Source organism: Manacus vitellinus, unplaced genomic scaffold, assembly GCF_001715985.3.
Source record: "Manacus vitellinus isolate BGI_N305 unplaced genomic scaffold, ASM171598v3 scaffold_29_pilon, whole genome shotgun sequence".
In the NCBI taxonomy this organism is placed as follows: Eukaryota; Metazoa; Chordata; class Aves; order Passeriformes; family Pipridae; genus Manacus; species Manacus vitellinus.
Window position 1 is genome coordinate 9,637,581 of NW_021940207.1, and position 18,656 is coordinate 9,656,236.

At 38.3% G+C, this 18,656-nt stretch overlaps 1 protein-coding gene across 1 annotated transcript in view; it reads left to right on the forward strand.

The window, feature by feature from the left end:
- SPHKAP (SPHK1 interactor, AKAP domain containing) overlaps nt 1-18,656 on the forward strand; it is a 68,552-nt gene that overhangs the window by 11,203 nt on the left and 38,693 nt on the right. The window contains exons 2-3 of the mRNA XM_018075030.2: nt 7,681-7,783; nt 13,663-13,773. Of these exons, the coding sequence (XP_017930519.2) occupies nt 7,681-7,783; nt 13,663-13,773 (214 nt within the window). The remainder of the gene's footprint in view (nt 1-7,680; nt 7,784-13,662; nt 13,774-18,656) is intronic.

The following is an 18,656-nucleotide window of genomic DNA, read 5'->3' on the forward strand; positions in this document are numbered from 1 at the left end:
GGATGAAAGCAATGTTCACCTTCTGATCACGCACATAATCCTGACTACCTACCACATTTCAATTACACTTGTACAATCTATTTGATTTGTAATCAATCTAAAAAAGAAAACATGGGAACAGCTAGCAAGTTTTGATTAGCTACATGCATTTTCTATTCAAATAAAATCATGACATACACATTTACTTTTAAGTTATGAACATCTTTGTCACATTTTTCTTCCTTTCAGAATTGTTCAGTATCTGTCTTGAATAGGATTAGTGAAAAGCTTTTATAAAGTAGATTTATAAATATCTTTAAAAGGTAACCCTTTAAAAAAAGTTGTCAGATAGTGAAATACTTGATTGCATGTGCTGTGCTTTGAGGCCTGTTTTGTCAGTATTTGACTGTTGTTTCTCCGATGTGCCAAATGAGAATCGTGCTGCATGGGTTGATAACAAAAGCTGGTTGAGAAGCTTGACTGTGAAGTTTGGCTATATAATATAAAAAGATGTCAAAAAATATTTAAACTAGTTAAGCCAAGATTTACATCCTCCACATAAAAACACTGGTATCTTCCTATGTCACATTCCACTGGTTCTCCTGAAATGCCCAGCTGACAGTTTGTGCACAGCATAAGAAGGAGAGGAGCAGTCAGTGAACACAAGTTTTTAAATACAAGAAACATATAAAACAGACTTGGAAAAATTACCCAGTGCTTTATGGCACGAAAGTCTAATTTGCAACATCTTTGATTTCATCTGGAAAAATGCTGAGAATTTCCATTTCTAGTTGAAATCTGCAGGAGCTGCTTGCACATTTGTTATGTATTTAACTTGGACCAAGTTTCACCAGTTTCCAGCTGTGTCACAATGTTTTTTCCATTATTTTTAAAGGAAGAAGATAAATAACATCACACACTTGGACTATTACATTGTACTGCACTAACAACATAATCTATATTAAGAATAGGCATTGCCATTGAAAGAACAGTAATAATATAAGTTGCTTAATAAATACACAGTCATGAACATTCTTGCTGGAGAGGAAAAACAAGTGTTTCCTCCTTTGCCTCCTTTCTATAGCATGAGGACAAGTACTGTTCTACACTACAGCTATATATGCTAAGTGAATAAGGAATTTTTGTGGGTCATCTTTTTAAGAATATTTCAGATTTTATATTGTTTCTTTCTGACTTAGTAGGCTCAAATAGTAGCAAACCTATTGCTTTTGCTGTAGAGGGAATAAAACTGCCTTATTCTAATGCTTCTGTAATGCCTGTTTGTCATTAATTCAGTCTACATCTCTCTAAAATCCTCTTCCTGGTCAGCACTGCTCACTTAAGTTATATACGTGCAGACTAATTGGTTTGAAGAATCCTTCCTTTAACAAGATTTCTTTCCTGCAGTTGAACCCTCAAGAGTGCCTTTGTTTCCCACCTGGCTGGTAGTCCAGACCTGAGTATAAGCTCCTTGCATTTGGGGCAGAAAAGCAGCCTTAGTTGCCTTTCAATCCATCTCCATAAGATGCAGTCCTTTAGCACTCCCTGAATTTAAGGGTCTGTTCCTTAATCTTTCCCAGGTTCAGTCATTCTTCTTCATCTGACCTTGCCTGGTCCCTAGTTGTTGATTCAGGACATCTTTTCGTACCTGCTATAAAATCCTCCAAATCAGGAACTCTGCAGAAGCTGTTGTTACCTACAAATCATTCTAGGCATTTTCTGTCATTGCCTTACACACCCCACCAGGGAGAGACCTCACAGTCCCTCGTGTGCCTTGTCTGTAGCCTCTTCTGCCATGGGTCCAAGCCTGTTCTTTCTAGAAAGTTTCCTTAGTAAGTAGCCATTTTACCAGCATAACAAAGGTCCATCAGGAATTATCCTAAAGCCATGTCAAATCCAGGGGTAGGTGGGAAAAAGGCAGGCCTATCAGCTGAGTGCAAAAGCCAGTTTGTATTGGGTTGATTCTGTCAGTAAGCTGCTGAAATCCCAAACCACCAACCCAATCATCCGTCATTCAGCTCCTGAGTGCCAACTCTTTGGTTTGATTGTCAGCTCTCTCAACTGAATATATCCTGCCATAACTATTAAATGTGGAGGAGTTTGTCAGACTTGTACATAAAGCCTTGTTATTTTTTCTTTAGTAATTCAATCAGTAAATACAGGAAGGAAGGAATATTTCTAAGTAGATCATATAAAATTCAGTTAATTTGTTTACATTTATTCTTTAGTAAAACTTGACTGTTCTTTTATAATATTTTAAAAACATGATTTGAAAGAAGGGTAATAATTGCTACTGCTTACAGAGGCTTCTAGATTTGTTTACTTTTTTAATTTGGAGCAGAATAAAGGTAATTCAGGGCTCTTTCAGCATTGTGAAGTGCACCTTAGCATGCGTTGTCTTTTCTCTGCTTCTGTTTTTCATCAGCATGTAGCTAAGGACCTGGCCTGTTTGCAGCTGTATCACTGATAAAAAATGAAATGCAAATCAAGAGAACCCAATAGACACTGTGAAATGAGCAATCTGAATATAAAGCCCTTAAACTTTGAGTCTTTTTAGTGAACTGATCTGTAAAACCCAAGAACCTGTTAGACTGCATAGACAATGAGAAGAAGTATTCAGTATTTTCAGTTCCAAGTGAAGTCAATAGCAGCCACGGGAGACTGAAACAAGTCTATGAATACCTTACAAGATGAGATCCTGATATTGCCAGTGATTATATTCTGCACATGGATTCCAAATCCATAACAAAATCAGAAAGACATTTGTTTGAGGTATTTATAGAGCATCTGTTTGACTAACCATCTGTGCTCTGATTGAAGTATACACATGGTCCAGACTGAATAAAAACCATTTATATGGATTAGAATAGTAACTTTGACACTGTTATATCTAAAGGTTTTGCTCCTAGTGACTTTGCTGACCTGTTTACACGTAAAGGTAAATTTTAAAACTGTAAGATCTGAAAGGTAGCCTGAGGAAAGAGTGTAACTAGTCTGTCCACTTCAAAAAGGCTTTGAAGTTAGGAGGTGTTGTTTGAACACTGCATGCCTTTCAAAACTGCTTCTTGCTTAGGGTCTGGATTAAGCTGACTACCTTCCTCAGTTTCTGACTAGCTTTTGGGTTTATTTGTGAGGGTAAGGGTAAGAATATGCTGAGGTATTTTACTGTGCTTTCGCTTCTATTTCAAAATGATATTCATCCCTTTTTTGTTGTTCATGGTGTTCAGTAGAAATATTAACAAAACATTAGAAATGTATCTCACTATAGCTTGGAGTTAATTGCATTGGGAAATCTCACTGTGTTCATTCAGTTCACTTCCTTCAACATTATCTTTTTCATGGATCAGTATGTTTTGTATGTTCAAAATGCCGAGATTAGGAATCATAATGTAAAGATGAAAAGCAGTAGGTTGTAATATGATTGATTCAAAAAATATATATAATGGTCATTTATTTATTGAGATTACTCCTTAGGAATGATGATTGAAGAGTGAGTTTTTGGAAGCTGGTTATGTTTGTTCAAGATAGTAGAAAATTGAAGTTTCTGATATTGTTTCACAAGATTAATTTTCTTTAGTGATAACCTGGGGAATTCTTTAAATTACCTCATCTTAGTTGATGTAGCACCATCTGCCACATCTGCAAAGAAGATAATTATTTTTAGGAGCAGCTGTGGGTTTTTTGATTAAGTCTTGAGTCATCGAGGTCAGTATTTTTGAATTATTCCACATAGGAAAGAATAAGCAGTTGGTTTGCATTTTGGTCAGTAATAGAGGATGTATTGTTATTACAGTTGGTGACATAAATCTCATAGATATTTACTGCAGTCCTCTAATTTCCAAGAAATTTTTTGTGAGTGCATTTAGGTTGTAGGGGAAAAAATACCACTCTGAATTCATGAATCAGTAAGAGAGTACCTGGTAGAAAATTAGTGGCTGTAGAGACTCTTCCGTTAATAGAAATGTTAAAGTGAAAATGACACAGTCTTAACACTGAGTCATAGGTCCAGGTTCCAGACTTCAGTTTCAAAAGCTGAATTGTGGATTAGGACCTTTCACCAAAAGAAAACTCCCCAAATGAGCCATCCCTTAACAGAGATTCTTTGTTATCTCAGTGGCTTTCATGATAGCGCCAAGTCAGATGAGCACGTCTAAGTCAGATGAGCGTTCTCCATCACGTACTAAACAAGGGAGCCAAGCAAAATTGAGAACTGGGACCTGAAATCTTCAACAGCTTTCTTTCTCTTGTAGAGGAGAGGCTCCAATCTGTGCCAGATGTCTTGAAAGACCAGCGCTTTGTGTAAACTCTTAGTGTGAAGTAAAGAGTACATGAATGCAGAGCTTTCAGTGATGAGCTGGCTACATCTCTGCAAGAGCTTCTTTCAGCTTCCTGCTGTTGAGGAACTAATGAGACCAGACACTTTCTCAAAGACAGAATAGTTTTTCCCTGGGGAGTTAATGGAAAGTAGGTTTATCTTTATTTCTTTGCTACAGAGTGAAGGTGGCGGAGCTGTATGGCCTGAGGAGGATCTCTTGAGAAATCACACACCTTGAAAATGAAAGCTTAGAAAGGGTACCCACGGGATAAAAAAAGAGGGAACTTTTACTGAGAGCTGAGATAACTGAAAAAGAGATGTTTAAAAGCCAAACCTGTATTCCACATTGGAAGAAAGACATGAATCTGAAGGTATCTAGACAGGACCTTCACTGCACCTCCCTGAGTTACGGAAGACTCCGATTTGTGGCATTGGATACCCAGCCTGAAGAAGCACAGCTAGGTGCTCATTTTTCCATAAGTTAGCATGCACTGCAACATGTCTACTTTGTGTGATACCTATAGGTGACCATGTAGCTGACTGACCATCAGTAGTGGCCAAGCTGTGGGGAAGTGTGTTTGTTTCTCTGTGCTTCTTTTAGAAATTGCGTACCCATAAACTCACTGAGGAAAAGGCTGTGGGGTCTAAAACTGTTTGAATGTAGCTCTCCTATTTTAACACTTCTTTCTTAAAATAGTTCTGCTTTTCAGTGGCTGTGAAGCCTGACTGCTTGAACCTGTTTGCAAACAGTAGAAGCCTAGAGTTCATATCACTGGCACAATGAGTGTTGAACTGCAGTGCAGCAGGGGAACAGGGGTTCTGCTCTGCAGTCGTGGCACAGGAAACATGAACCTAACAAAAAAAAAAGAAGCCCTGAAAGTGTTACAAATACTTGTAAATGCATTGCCCCTTGTCCTGTGAAACACAGCTGCTGATTTTTCCTGTGCTCCAAGTAATCAGCTGGATGTGGCTGAGGACTGGGATAGCTGACAAGAGAATTGAGGTTTACCAGATTTCAGTAACACCAAAGGCAGTTGTGTTTCCTGTCTGAACTTCAGTCATAGATGGAACCTTGTCTGTTTGGAAACATTTAATGGCAGTCTACAGTTATTTCACTCATCACATACTTTTAACAAGATTTTCTCTATTTACCAATGAAAAGTGGGCTTATTTTGAGAATAACACAGATTTAAAAGGATTAAGAAGATTTTAAAGATCATTTCACTTCCCACATGACTAGAAGGAGAGCTTTACTTCTGTATGGGACAAGTCATGTGCTACCCATTACTGGAGTATCATCCAGAGATAGCACAGATTTATTAGTACTCCAGAATGTGACTCTTCAACTATATTTTCCAGCTATGCTTTAATGTACTATTCTGCTTGTACTGTTTAATTAAGTTCCAAAAAAGGCCTTCAGTTAGTGGTCAAACTGTCCTCTTTGTTGCTTTTAGACTCAGCAGCACTTCATGCACTGGCAGTTCAGTTCCCTGCACATGGTGTAACTGAGAGCAAATCGTCATTATCAGCATCTCAGCTCCCTGTAGGGAGAAGAAGTGGCAAAGCCACTCAGTCTTCCTCTCAGTGAGGAGCAGGAGAAAACAACGAGCTTCAACCTACTTCAACCTACAGGTCAGACCTGATCTGTAATTTCCTTTCAGGTTGCAGAAGTGATGCATCTTACAAAAAGAGGCAGGGCACAGCTTCTGCTGGGAGTAGTGAGTTTTACCTACTACAGAGGCTGCACCTAAATGTGGACTTATCAAGGAGGATAATTAACTTATATAATATTTGACCCTCTGAATATGAGGTGCTTATTTTTAATGAATATATAAAACCAGAATTGACTTCATATGTTTAATGTCCCTCATTCTGTTAAAGAACTCTGTATAAGGCCAATAAAATGTTATTTTGCTTTGTCAAATGCCAGAGAAATCACTGCCCAGAAATGTTGCTGTTTATCAACTGAGCAAGGAAGCAGAATTTTGTAAACAGGCAAAAGTACTTTTTCTAGATACAAAGGGTGCTGGTATCTTCCAGAGTATTAAGTGGTATCACACTTTTCAAGTGAAGTCAGTTAACCCTCTGGTCTCACTTCTACATTTGTATTCAATCCTCACATGCAATTCCTGAAGTTTTCCCCAGCTGGCAATTAATAGGCACTACGTCAGTTTTATATTTTTCATTCACTCTTTTAATAGCAGCACATCTAGATACTTTTCTTAAATAATTATAGAAGAACACCACACACATCAGCAAAATTCTTTTTTACAAAATTACTTATCAGTGGGAATGGATATATTCATGTCTAGTCCTCAGTAGTGTCAAGTGAAATGTACATCCATGGATCTTTGAGAGAAAGGTAACCTTACTGATGCTTGGCTGTAGATTTGGGGGGGGGCGGGGAAAGGGACAGTAGCCTAAGTAACCTCTTCTTAACATATTGGTTTAAGCTCCAGTAAAAGATCATTGCTCAAGCCATGGCAACCTGGTCACTCATTATGGTCTATCACAACAGGCTCCCCAGTCTCTCATAGATGACTTCCAATAATTAAAAGCACCCTAGAGACCCAATTTGGGAAACAGAACTTGACCATGTAGGGTACTCTTTCCCTTGTACCTTTCTGGAGAAATAGCCCTTTAACACTCTGTGGTAAAGGAGGGAGAAACTTCACTAGTGTGGAGGAAGATCTTACAAGGCTGGCCTGGACTATTCCAGAAGAAAAGTATGAGGGGTGGTACCTGCAGTGTGTGCAAATAACTTGGATGGGAGAACTTGTCTTTGTGGTTTTATACTTCACATCTGCACAGTCCCAAAGCAAATATATTTGTTGTGTACAACTGACTCACAAAACAGAGTATGAGCACGACTTACCTTTGCTCTAAACCCACAATGTATTAAGCAATTCCATGTGGATTACAGAATTCTAGCTCTCCTGTTGTGTTTTTTACTTTTTAGTCACCACCCCTTTACTTCTATCCTAGCAGGTAAAAATGCAGCAAATATTTCTGTTGTTTACGAAGCTGAATTTATGCAACAAGTATTTCATTTGCTGTTCCAAGCTGTCTGCTTATGAAAACAAGCTAGTATCACTTTTTACAGTGTCATTCAAGACAGATATGATTATAGGCAGTTTGTGCTATCCTCTAGTCTTCAAAAGACATCAGTCTGCTATTTTATATCCAAAGCATGAAGCTCAGGAGAATCTCCCAAAAAGGGAAAATTAGCAATAAATGGACTAGTAACATCAGCAAGGAGAATATAGACAGCTTCCTGTATTCTGTTACCTCTCTTTACTGAACTGTGTTTTGGTATTATTGGAGTTATTTATGTAGCTGAGTCACTGGAAAGGTTTTTGGGGGCTTGTTTCTTTTTTGTTCTTCAGCACCTTTGAATCTCCACTGATGCATGAAGTCCCAGAGCACCAAGGCAGCGGCACAGACAGTTCTGCAAGCAGTTTGGGAAGCTCTGTCACAGCATGTAAGAAGGTAACTTCTAAGTTTATGTTATATTCAAAGTCAGATATATACATGGCTTTGCTTTTTAGCTTTTTCCTTTATTGAGGAATACAAACTTAAGTGATACTTAAAGGTCTTGATACAGAAAAATAAATTATTGTTGCTGTTATGGTATCTTGCAGTTTCTGTCTGCTTGGTCTATGAAACAGGTTTTCTGTTCTCCCTCATGTCTGACTGGAAGGGTTTCTACAACAGGAGGTGGTGTACATTGCTGTTACTCTTTCCTTAAAACAGGTTTATATGTACTTATTTAATTTAGAGCATGTGGGAGGGAAAAAATGGCACCTGTGTGTGTATGTGTGTCATTAGGAGAGCTCAGATGTTAATTTATGCATGTAGATAATTTCGGTACAACTGAGAATACAGAAGTGAAGACCATGGATGCTTCCTTTTATTCCTCCTCCCCAGAACCATGCTATGGCAGAGGGAAGGGGGCACTATCAAAGACTATTAAGGAGGACAGGCTATCTTTCACCTCTCACTTTGCAATAACCCTCAGAGCTCTACTGTCTCCCACAGGCATAATTCTAGAGCTGAAAAGACAGCATTTGTTATAAACCTTTACAGTTCATTCAGTTTTCCTATAATTCTTACTTTTTTTCTCCTCCTTCTTTAACTAAAAAGAATAATGCTTTCCTTTTGGGTTTGGAGTTTTTTGTTTGTTTGTTTTCAAACAGCAATATATGTTTATGTATGTAAGGAGAGAGAAGGATAAAACATGTAGATGCTAAAGATTTATTTTCCTGATCCTGAAAACCACACACAGAAATTTTGGTAGATATAATATCATTGATAGAAAAAAAAGAACTCAATAAAGTGGATATGTATGCTGGGACTGGGCTTCTCTGGCTCGCCTCAGCATGGCTAAAGTGTCAATATTTCTTTTGATCAAAAGGTTCCTTTGCAAAATAATACATGATTTTAAAAAAGGCTGCTGAATGTAATGGGAATCTTCACATAGAAAACCTACTGTGTGGGAGAACATCTTAAATTTTCATTTAATCTCAGAGTTGTCTACTTTATGTAAGAGTGAAGGACAGTGGCACGGCACTGAGAAGTGCTGTCGCTGTCTTTACAAATGCTCCTGCTTGGTCACCTTCAGAAACATCACCCTCTTTTAAAGGCTGGGCTTTACCACATGACTGAGAGCTGCTTCACCTCTCTGATCCCATGAATTTGAACTGTTCATTGGAACACGAGGCAGTTTTATGATTGTCAGCACACTAAAATAAGTGATTCGCTTCTGACAACACTTCTGACAAACAGCAGGATATTTTGGGCTTCTTAACAGCATTGTCACAGAAAGTGTTAGTGTTCTTTTTGTGTGTGTGGAAAAGGATAAAGAATTCTCTTTTAGCCTCTGCTAGGTACAGTGATTTTTAAGTTAGATGTGTAATTGGTGGTGGAGTGAAATGCTGTGGGTTCCTGCTGCAAGGGAACAGTTTAAACTTGCAGATTTGAGTAATTGTATTTGGCATGAATGGCTCCTACCAGGAACCATATGACACAGAACCTGAATGAATGCAGAAGATGTGCCCCTTGATAGCTCATTTTATTCTGTGTGTCCCACTGTATGTCCCACTTTCCTGTCTTTTTTGATGAGTAGTAATTAACCAAAGCAATTAGGATGATCAGTCATGAAGACGCAGATGTTTCATTTGTAGAGCAGAGCTTTTTTAATGCTGTCTCGGTTATAGATATTTAGTGTATTTTAATGTCTTATGATCTAAATCAGGGAGCAGGAAGCTGTTACACTAAACTCATACGCAGTATTTTCCTCTGGGAAAGAGTGACTTTTCTGATCCACACTCTGCTAGAGGCTGATTTAGTTCATTGATTCCCAACACAGTGAGTAATGCTGACGGCTGAGTCTCTAGATGAGAGTGGAAAACTTTTTTTAGAACCATGAATTACTGCTGATTTCACATTTAGTGCATGATGCAAATTCATCCTGAATTATTTTCTGAGTGTGATGATCCTGCTTCGAACCAGATATGCAGCAGTATAGTGTGTGCAGCTGTCACACGAGTATGGTCAATGAATCAAGTTCTGCTTTCGGTTGTACCATTGCAAAGCAAAAGCAACCTTGCTGAATTCAGCAAAATGCTAACAATATGTCAGTGGGATTGGCCCTGAACTTGTCTTAATTAGATAAGAATGAAGAGAAGTACAAGACAGGAGGAGGAAATTTTGGCAAGCGATACTGTTTGTCTTAAAAGTGCAGAAGTGCAGACTGACAGCTGAAGCTGTACAGGCTTAGGTTTCTTACAATTTGGTGCAGACCACCTCAGTATATTTTGAACCTATGCTTAAATGCAAAAGTGGCAATAGGAATGTGTATTGGTAGAGATCTGAGGAATACCAGTTCTCACATTGCTTTTGATTAATTATTTAGCTCTGCTAATTTAGGTCAATTCTTTCAAGCTTATACACTTTTGATCATTGCAGTCATACATTATTTTACTATAAGGACTTCAGTATATTCCCTTAAAAGCATGAATATCCCAGCAAGTTCTAATGCACATATAAACACATGAACCTATTTAACCTATGTAAGGAGAATTGCCTTACAGCAGCGAGGGGCTGTAAACAATATTACATTCACTTTTACCCTATGTTTGTCTTTGACCATGATAATATGCTGTCTGTTATCAAAGAAATGTGCCCAAAAGTTCACATGGCTTCTATAGATGCATTTTTGCACAGCAGGTGTGTGGAACCCTAACTGTGATCAGCACTACAGGGTGGCCCAAATTATTCTTCTTTCACAGAAGTACTGATGGGAAGGCTTTCAGCAGTAATATCCTAATGCAGGGACTTGTGTTTTGTAACATGGAGTTTAAACTCAACCAAAGTTTACCCCTCATTCCTACCACTGCTTACTCAAATGTCACCTTCCATCTCCTGACTTCCATTCAAATATGTGTAAAACCAGGCCATGTGCAAGGAGGCCTCTTGCACATGTTCCCCCATGCCTCCCATTCCCAGAGCACTGTCTTTTCTGGGTAACTTCTGGAGGCTTTCCTGATGACTTTAGGCCACCCTGTGTTCCTTAGATTGCTGACCTCTGCCAGCTTCTACTGCGTAGACTCAAGTATATCTGGTTTTATTTTTCTCAGCTGTCTTTTTCAAATCCAAATGCTGCATAATCATACTAATGTTCATTTCCTTGAGGTTAATTAAAAATCACATGCTGTCCAAAACTTCCATGTAATAATTTCTACCCTTGACTTCAAAGTCTGCTATGAAAAGCTGCATACAAAAAATGAAATGCAATATAAAGCTTTGCATCACACCATCCTGGTGTGACCCAAGCTTGGCAACTATGACCTGACCTGACTGAAACATTTGTTCAGGAGAGTTATTTCTTCTGCTGCTGCCTTACCAGTATTTGCTTCCTGATAAAAACATCCTCTGAAAGAAAGATGGAACTGCCAGGGGTCATTTAACATCCCACAGGAGACAAACCAGGTGAAGTGTGGACTACACTGATCATTTCATGGGTTTTATCATCTACAATACACTTCTGCTATGATATAGCTGTTCTGAAATGCCCACCTTATGAGAAAAAGAACAGTACCAAGGATTTCTGCAGCTTGTTTCTGGATGATAAATTTCTACCTATCACACCTTCTCAGAAACTGAGTTTTGGGAAAGAAAGATCTAAAGTGATTAAGGCTGAAGACAAATTCACTGTGACTTTTAAGGAAATGAAACAAGATTGCTGGTTACAGTAAAAGCTATTTGAGCTAAAGAGAACTATTTCCTGTGTATGAAAATTATGTCTTAAGAGGTAGAACTTCAGCCCCTGAGGATGAGAATATCTAGAATCCAATGAAATTTGAAATCATATATGTATGTAGATATATATGTGTATGTGTGCATGTCTGTATAAGTTCAGTTCTATATGTCTTCAAAAAAGCCTCAGAGGATAGTAATTTTTGGAAATGAAGAAAAAAATGCTTAATTCTAGATTTTACCAACTAGTTCATAATGCTTCAGTATTTCCACATTGAGAAAGATTTGCTTTAAAAAAAAGAGAAAAAAAAATGAACATGTTATTACACTAACAGGAAATTGCTTCTTTGGAATATGGAGTATATTATTTTCCCTATCGAGTCTCAGAGTTGGTTATGGTGGCAGGAATCTTTTTGCACTGAGACAGGAGGTTATAAAACTTATTGAGTGCAAAGTCATTCGACTGGTAAACAAGATTAGCCAGCAGCCCCCAAACAGAGGCTGGTGTTCATGTGAAGCATTCATGAGCCTTTTTCTTTCTCTGAACAAAGTCTTTGGGCACAGTACTTTTTCCAAGTATTTTGTGAATGCTAAATTTGTATTCAAAAGCTCTTTGGAAGAAATCCCATAGCAGGGCTGGGATACCAAGAAACAACCACCACAAAGGTGGAAAGTACCCAATAAGGGCACTGAAGCAGGGCAAACTCAGGACTGTGGTGTTCCCAATTAACTCCTCATCCATCTTCTGCTGACTGTTATTCAAGAATCAATATAGAATAATACAGAGAGTGAAGTATTAACTACCTAACTGGCTTTCTACCAGAACGATAAAAATTAGAGTGGGTTAGTTTGTGGGTGGTAACAAGCTTACCTCTGAATTGCCCCTGATATTAGAAAATTGTGTCAACTGGCCAGATCAGCTTTCCACAGTCATTCATCTTCCCTGAGAAATGAGAAGGCCTCACAAGTTCTTCTCACTTCTCTTCCTAAGGAAGGGATATAGGCTTACAGATCAAGTGGTCTGTAAGCAGGACAAATGTGTGACAGTGCAAAACTTTCACTAAGGTAAAGCACTCTAGGTAGATTTTTTTCCTCAGGTATAGCAACAAATTTATATTTTTAAATATTATTAAAATCGAAGTGTAAAAACGAGAGTACAGTCTATTTACGTGTAATACAAGAATTGCAAGAAGTACAAATAAAATATACTTCTATTTCACAAACATACTTCTTAACTTGCTCCCTTAACTTCTATACTTGCTGCCTGGGGAAGATGATAAACCATATAAAATGTTCTGTAAGTAGCATCAGTGTTACAGCAATTTTTCCCTGTTGTTCCCGAATACTAATGGTCCCTAATACTAATGGTCCTGCTTTTTCATGGAAGAATATTAGTACAGAGACAGAAAGTAAAGAATTCAGTTCAATCTAAATGTCAGATTTGCAAAACTGGCTTTGCCTCTTTCTAGTCTACAGATATCTGTAGCCCCATTTCCTTTTTGTTTGAGCAAAGCCCGTGGGCACAGTCTGCAGGACTGAGTCAACACAGAGATGAAACCCAAAGTTTTGATCTCAGGGCACTGACTGAGCTCAGGACTCATTACAGAAATCTTAAGTACTTTAGCTTCTCAGAAAGCAGGAAAAAGTGTTTAAGAAGAAAGAGTTAGGAGCCTTGGCAGTCCCAGAAATGAGACTGCTGGCAGAATGACTAGTACTGATCTATTGTGGAGAGAGATACAGTCACTCATAAAGGCTTCGAGTTTGTGCATTCTGGTATAATTAAATAATTAGTTTTCCCAACATTTATGCTTATGACTTTACCATAGAACAAAACTCATAGCAATATTTTCCAGTAAAAATATTGGGTTTAGGCATCTCCTTCAAGTGTCTCAGGACTTTCAGTTCTGAAATACTTTAGGGGATATATAAATAATTTGATTTAAGGTGCAGTAACTGGATGGGTCCAAACCAAACAGGGGTCCATCCTGCCCCCTCAAAATTTTGTAGGCAATATTTCCTTTGAGTTACAACAGTAGAGCTCAGGCCTCCAAAGCACAGTAGGACTGAGTGAAATTTTTAATTATTTTAACTCTTTTCAACTATTTTAACAGATTCTCTGCAGTAACAGTCTGCTAGAATCAACAGACTACTGGCTGCAGAATCAGAGGACACCATGCCAAATTGGCTTTCTAGAAGACAAGTCGGAAAGCAACTGTGCCTCAGTAAGTACCACTGTCATCTCCTCTGGAGAAAAGTCCACTGAGAGTTATTTGGGTAGGATGTGGGGCTGACAAGAGCACATGTTAAATTAAAAGTGTCTGAAATTTCCAGTTTTCTTTTAAAAGCAAACATATAAACTAAAAATACATAGAGATTTCTATACAGAGCACATTAATAAAGATTACTGCAGAGGTTTCCCCACACTTGTCTTTCAGATTTTGTGGCCCTCTGTATTTTTTTAGGTTCATAATCTGCAACTGACAAGAGATAAAAATAAGACAAAGAGAAAATTGTTCCAAACCATAACTTGTTAAGTGGCAGGTTGGAAAAAGCAGATGTTTAAAAGGCTGCTCGATGTTCCTGAAGGCATAGAGACACAATTAAAGAGAAAACTCTTTCCATATTAGATGTGGAGTAGCTACTAAAGAACTAAAACAGAGCTGTTTTACATTTGAAATTAAATTTGTCACATTATTTTTGGTTATAATGCAATTAAGAAGAGCTTTTGGTTAACAATATGCATGAAGAAATAGGAGTTATGTTGCTTTACACACTGTCTACATGAAACTGGATGAAAACACATTACTATGTTTTTAATAGTTTTTTACTTGATGAAAGACTCAGGAGAGCAGACCCTTACTCAGAATCCTTTTTGAATGCTACTCCCTGGTCTCAGTGAGCAAAGAAGGACTTTAGAAAAGATCAGCTTTATCTCAGGTACAAGGTTTCCAGCACTGCTTGTGCTGCACACAACTTAAAGACCAGATGGGGGCTCCCATGAAGTCTGCTTATATTCCCTCAAGGACATGGACATATCAGCTCTAACTGAGAACCCAGACACCTGCTGCCAAGAAACAGAATCTCCATCCCATGGTGGTGGTGACTGGAGGCTTTGTGTCCTGCCTGGGGGTGATGCAGCTGCTTGAGAGCAGCAGGAGTGACACAACACAGTAACTGCAGCAGTTGAAAGTGAGGAATATGGTCAAAGGTTACTGGGCTCAGTTCACTGTTGTACTGAGCACTGGACTATCAGCTTCCACAAGTCAGAGGGAGCAAAATACACAACAAAGTCATAGTGTGCTCACTGAGCAGGCATTCAAGGTATAAGGTGAGAAACTAAACAGGCTCCTGTGTCTACTTGGGATGATAATGAGTGAAACGAGGAAGAGGATATTAAGGAGTGATGTCTACTGGTACTAATTCCTAGACTCCTACAGCCAGAAAGACAGCAGTTTCCTCTTTAACCATTCTGCATTGTTCTCCCAAGCAAAAGGGTCACAAGCATTGGGAAGTACAAACATTGTTCAATTGCAGCAAATCTTGTCACTTGAACAGTATCCTGAATACTTTCTTAACCAAAACAGGTTCATCAGGCAAATAACTAGTGATATCCTTGTTGTTTGATGTAAGAAGGGATTGTTTTTAAGGCAGAACACATTGACCACAGTCACCTAATTTTACTATTTAGTATTTAATATCCTAAAATCTGGTCTTAGTTTCTTAGAGGAAATGATTACTCCAAATAATAATATAAAAATTAATTACAACTTGCTTTTTGACCTGTTGAGCTTTGATATGACAAAGCTACCAAGAAAAGATAACTTGTTACAGAAAGACTACATTATATATTATATAGAAAGATTATGCCATTGCTACCCTCCTTATTTCAGGTGACCCTGTCTGATTTTGCCATGCAGTCTACTCAAACGGGTTAAACTACCTCAAAGAATTTCTTCTACGCCAATATTAGAAGCAGCTTTTCCTCTTCAGAGGGTATTTTATTAATTGCTAAACATTTAATTAAACTTAATTCAGTTAACAGTGGTACTGTTTAGCACCAGTTTACCACTGTGGATGAGAATACATAGTTTCGTGCTAATATAATTAGGTAGTAAAAATTTTAAAAGTAGTTTAATTATGGAAGTCTTGTTTTGTTTTTTTCTACTGAATGAGAACTGAATGAATCCACCAAATAGAATAAAATACGTGGATTCATGAGACATAAGCTCCCTGTAGTGATTTATAAATGTAATTAAAATATCTGTTTGTGACATTACCCCGTGGAGAGAACTCATGAAATAAATTTAGTTTCACATAAAAATATATACCTTTGTTTACTCCACTATTGCCACCTATCTTTCTTTGGACCTACGACAAATGTTTCCTGCTTTGGACATGCTTTTAAGCAGACCTTATTTGAAAAGAAAAAACCTGATAGATATTTTGTCCCTACTTTCCCTCCAAAGATCTAGATTATTTAGTTACCAGTGCTGAAAATTTGCGGTTGGCTTATGCTAGTACAAGTTAAGAAACCTTCCTTGCTTAGGTGATTTATAGTTTGTTCTAACAGTGCAAAGTCTTAATCTTGCACACAGAAATGTCATTTATGACTTCATCTTAGCGGTTCCTAAGATTTAACATTTTTCTTTGCAATACCATTGCAGTATTACCATGATTATGGTGGTATTGCCACACTGCTAAAGATGTATCTTAATTGTCTTTTAGGAATTCTTAATGAAAATAGTTAATTAGAAAAAAGTAGGATACAAAACCAAACAAAAAGATGGTGGTTTAGTCCTGCAAGACATTTGGCATTCATTTGCCTCAAGATGCTTAAAGTATAGCAGTGAATTTTCCAGAAATTCTCTGGACTTTCATGCTGTGGACCAGCAACAGATAGAAAAGCCATTAGAAATTATATTCACATTGAAAAAAAAAACCAAACATGTTCTCTCAAAATGGATCCAGACTCAAATGATCTCCCCACAAAATGTGACATCATGCCTTATCACTCTTTGCATGACCATCTTGTCCCAGCACACAGGCCAGGAGACAGGCACTCCCACTCCACAGCCTAATGAGGAATTGCACTTGAGAACCACTATTCTAGGAAAGCAGAGCCTTCCCTTCCCCAGCAGTGTGCCTTTGTGTGAGGGGCAATGGATTTCCAGACTGGCAGAAATGCTGCAAACTTCCTGTCAAGTATCCTGGAGAAGCAGAAACACTTCACACCAGTAAATGGCAGCGACAGATAAGGCAGGCAGAAAATATCTGCCTTTCAAATAAAACAAAGCAATAAAAAACAGAGCTTATTTCTCACTGTAGCATAACAAGATAACACTTTTTAAAGAATCAGGATGTGACAAGGGCTCTAAAGCTTGTTTTAAAATTATTTTACATCTCCTTAAAGCTGAAAAAAATCTGGCTTTGTGGGCAGATGGATGAAAGAACAGTTTCAATGAAGTGTTAAATGTTTTGAAACATTCTTGAAATAGTCCAGCAACTTTTCTGTTTGCAAGTGCTCCTACTCTGTAACTACATAGATGCTCACACCAGAATCCTCCCTACATGAGTGCATGCAATGTAGGCTGTATGCACAGACATGCAGTTGTATATTGGTCAGATCCAGCCCAAGGGAGCAGCAGGAACACATGGCCAGAACAGAGGAAAAGAAGGACAGCAGCCCAAACTTCAGTCAGATTCAGTCGTGGTAAAACACCCTCTCATCTAATTGTTGGCTGCTTTTTTGTGACCCCAGGCCATTTGCACTTTTTCTTGAAGTGGTCTGGTAAGTCTTGGTGGCAGCACAAAGGAGAGTGGAGGACAACATGACTGGGGAAGTGGGGACAGTGGAGATGGTAACAGCCACTGAGTGGGCCTATGCCACATGGAAAAACCTTAATCCATCTGCAGCACAGGAGGAGGAAGAGTTACAGTCTAGTAAAGAGACAAGACTGTTGCCTTGGTGAGAAATAAACCCGACTGTCAACAAAGCAAACAGGTGATGTGATTATGGATCACGTTGTCTATGATCCCTTTGTTTACTGACATAGTGAATAATGTCATTTTGCCATCATAGCAGCTGGATTTTCAGAACTGGCTGCTTACTTTGCTACTGCATGGCTTCGCTGTCCTAAGCAGGTACTTAAGCATTATCACTTTCATTGCAGTTTAGCCATCAAGCTTGTAAACAAGTTCAGGAGGAGGTTAAAGATGCCATTATGGACTAATTTGAGCTGGCCAAATGAGGGTTTCTGTGGCGTCACCTCCTCCTCCAGCCCTACTTCATCTCTTTTACTGCCCTGGCATTTGTACAAACACACAGTAAGTCAGTTCAGAGAGAGAAGTAACCATGAAATTAAGAAATTGTTTTTTTCTGGCCAGTTCTTCCTTGAATCATCTCACCATATTGTCAGATAAATGCCAGTGCTCACTCAAGGGACGGAACAAAAACATCCAGGAAACGGTTCCCACAAATTAATTCAAAATGAATGATAACATATGCAGAAAGGAAAAATCCTTGGCAAGGTATATTTTGAGGAAAAAAAGGAGAGCAGCTTTCACTTGAATTAAAGTAGATTACGAGTGGTTTTCATTCATTTTTTCACCCAAGTCTTTTTAAAGATTTGACACTATGTATCTTTAAATATTTAGGTACAAATATACAGATTCATATTTTACATGAATCTTTGATACTAGAATAACTTCCAAATAACTTGCTAACAGTGCGGACACTGGGTCAGGATGTTGAAATCTAAGGACTAGAATTTTTTCTACCCTTAGTCAGGGCCCCTGTATCCAATATGTTCTCCAGAGTGTCCAAAGAATGAGAGCATGCCCTCACTGAGGCGTGAAGATCTACTCTTACAGGAGTTCAGAAAGGGTGTTTCTTCCCAGGATTGGCCGTAGTCAACAAGCACCTTTATACAGCCAAGTATGAACTGAAACCTTGAATCCCAAAGATCTTTTTGTTGGCTTTTTTTAAAGCAAAACCATATGTGTCTTCCTCAGTAGTGACCATGCATAACTGAAACAGTTGCTTTGTTTTATTGGGCTTGAACGAAGTTTTACATTTCCTAGTACATGCAGCAAAGCCCTATTTACT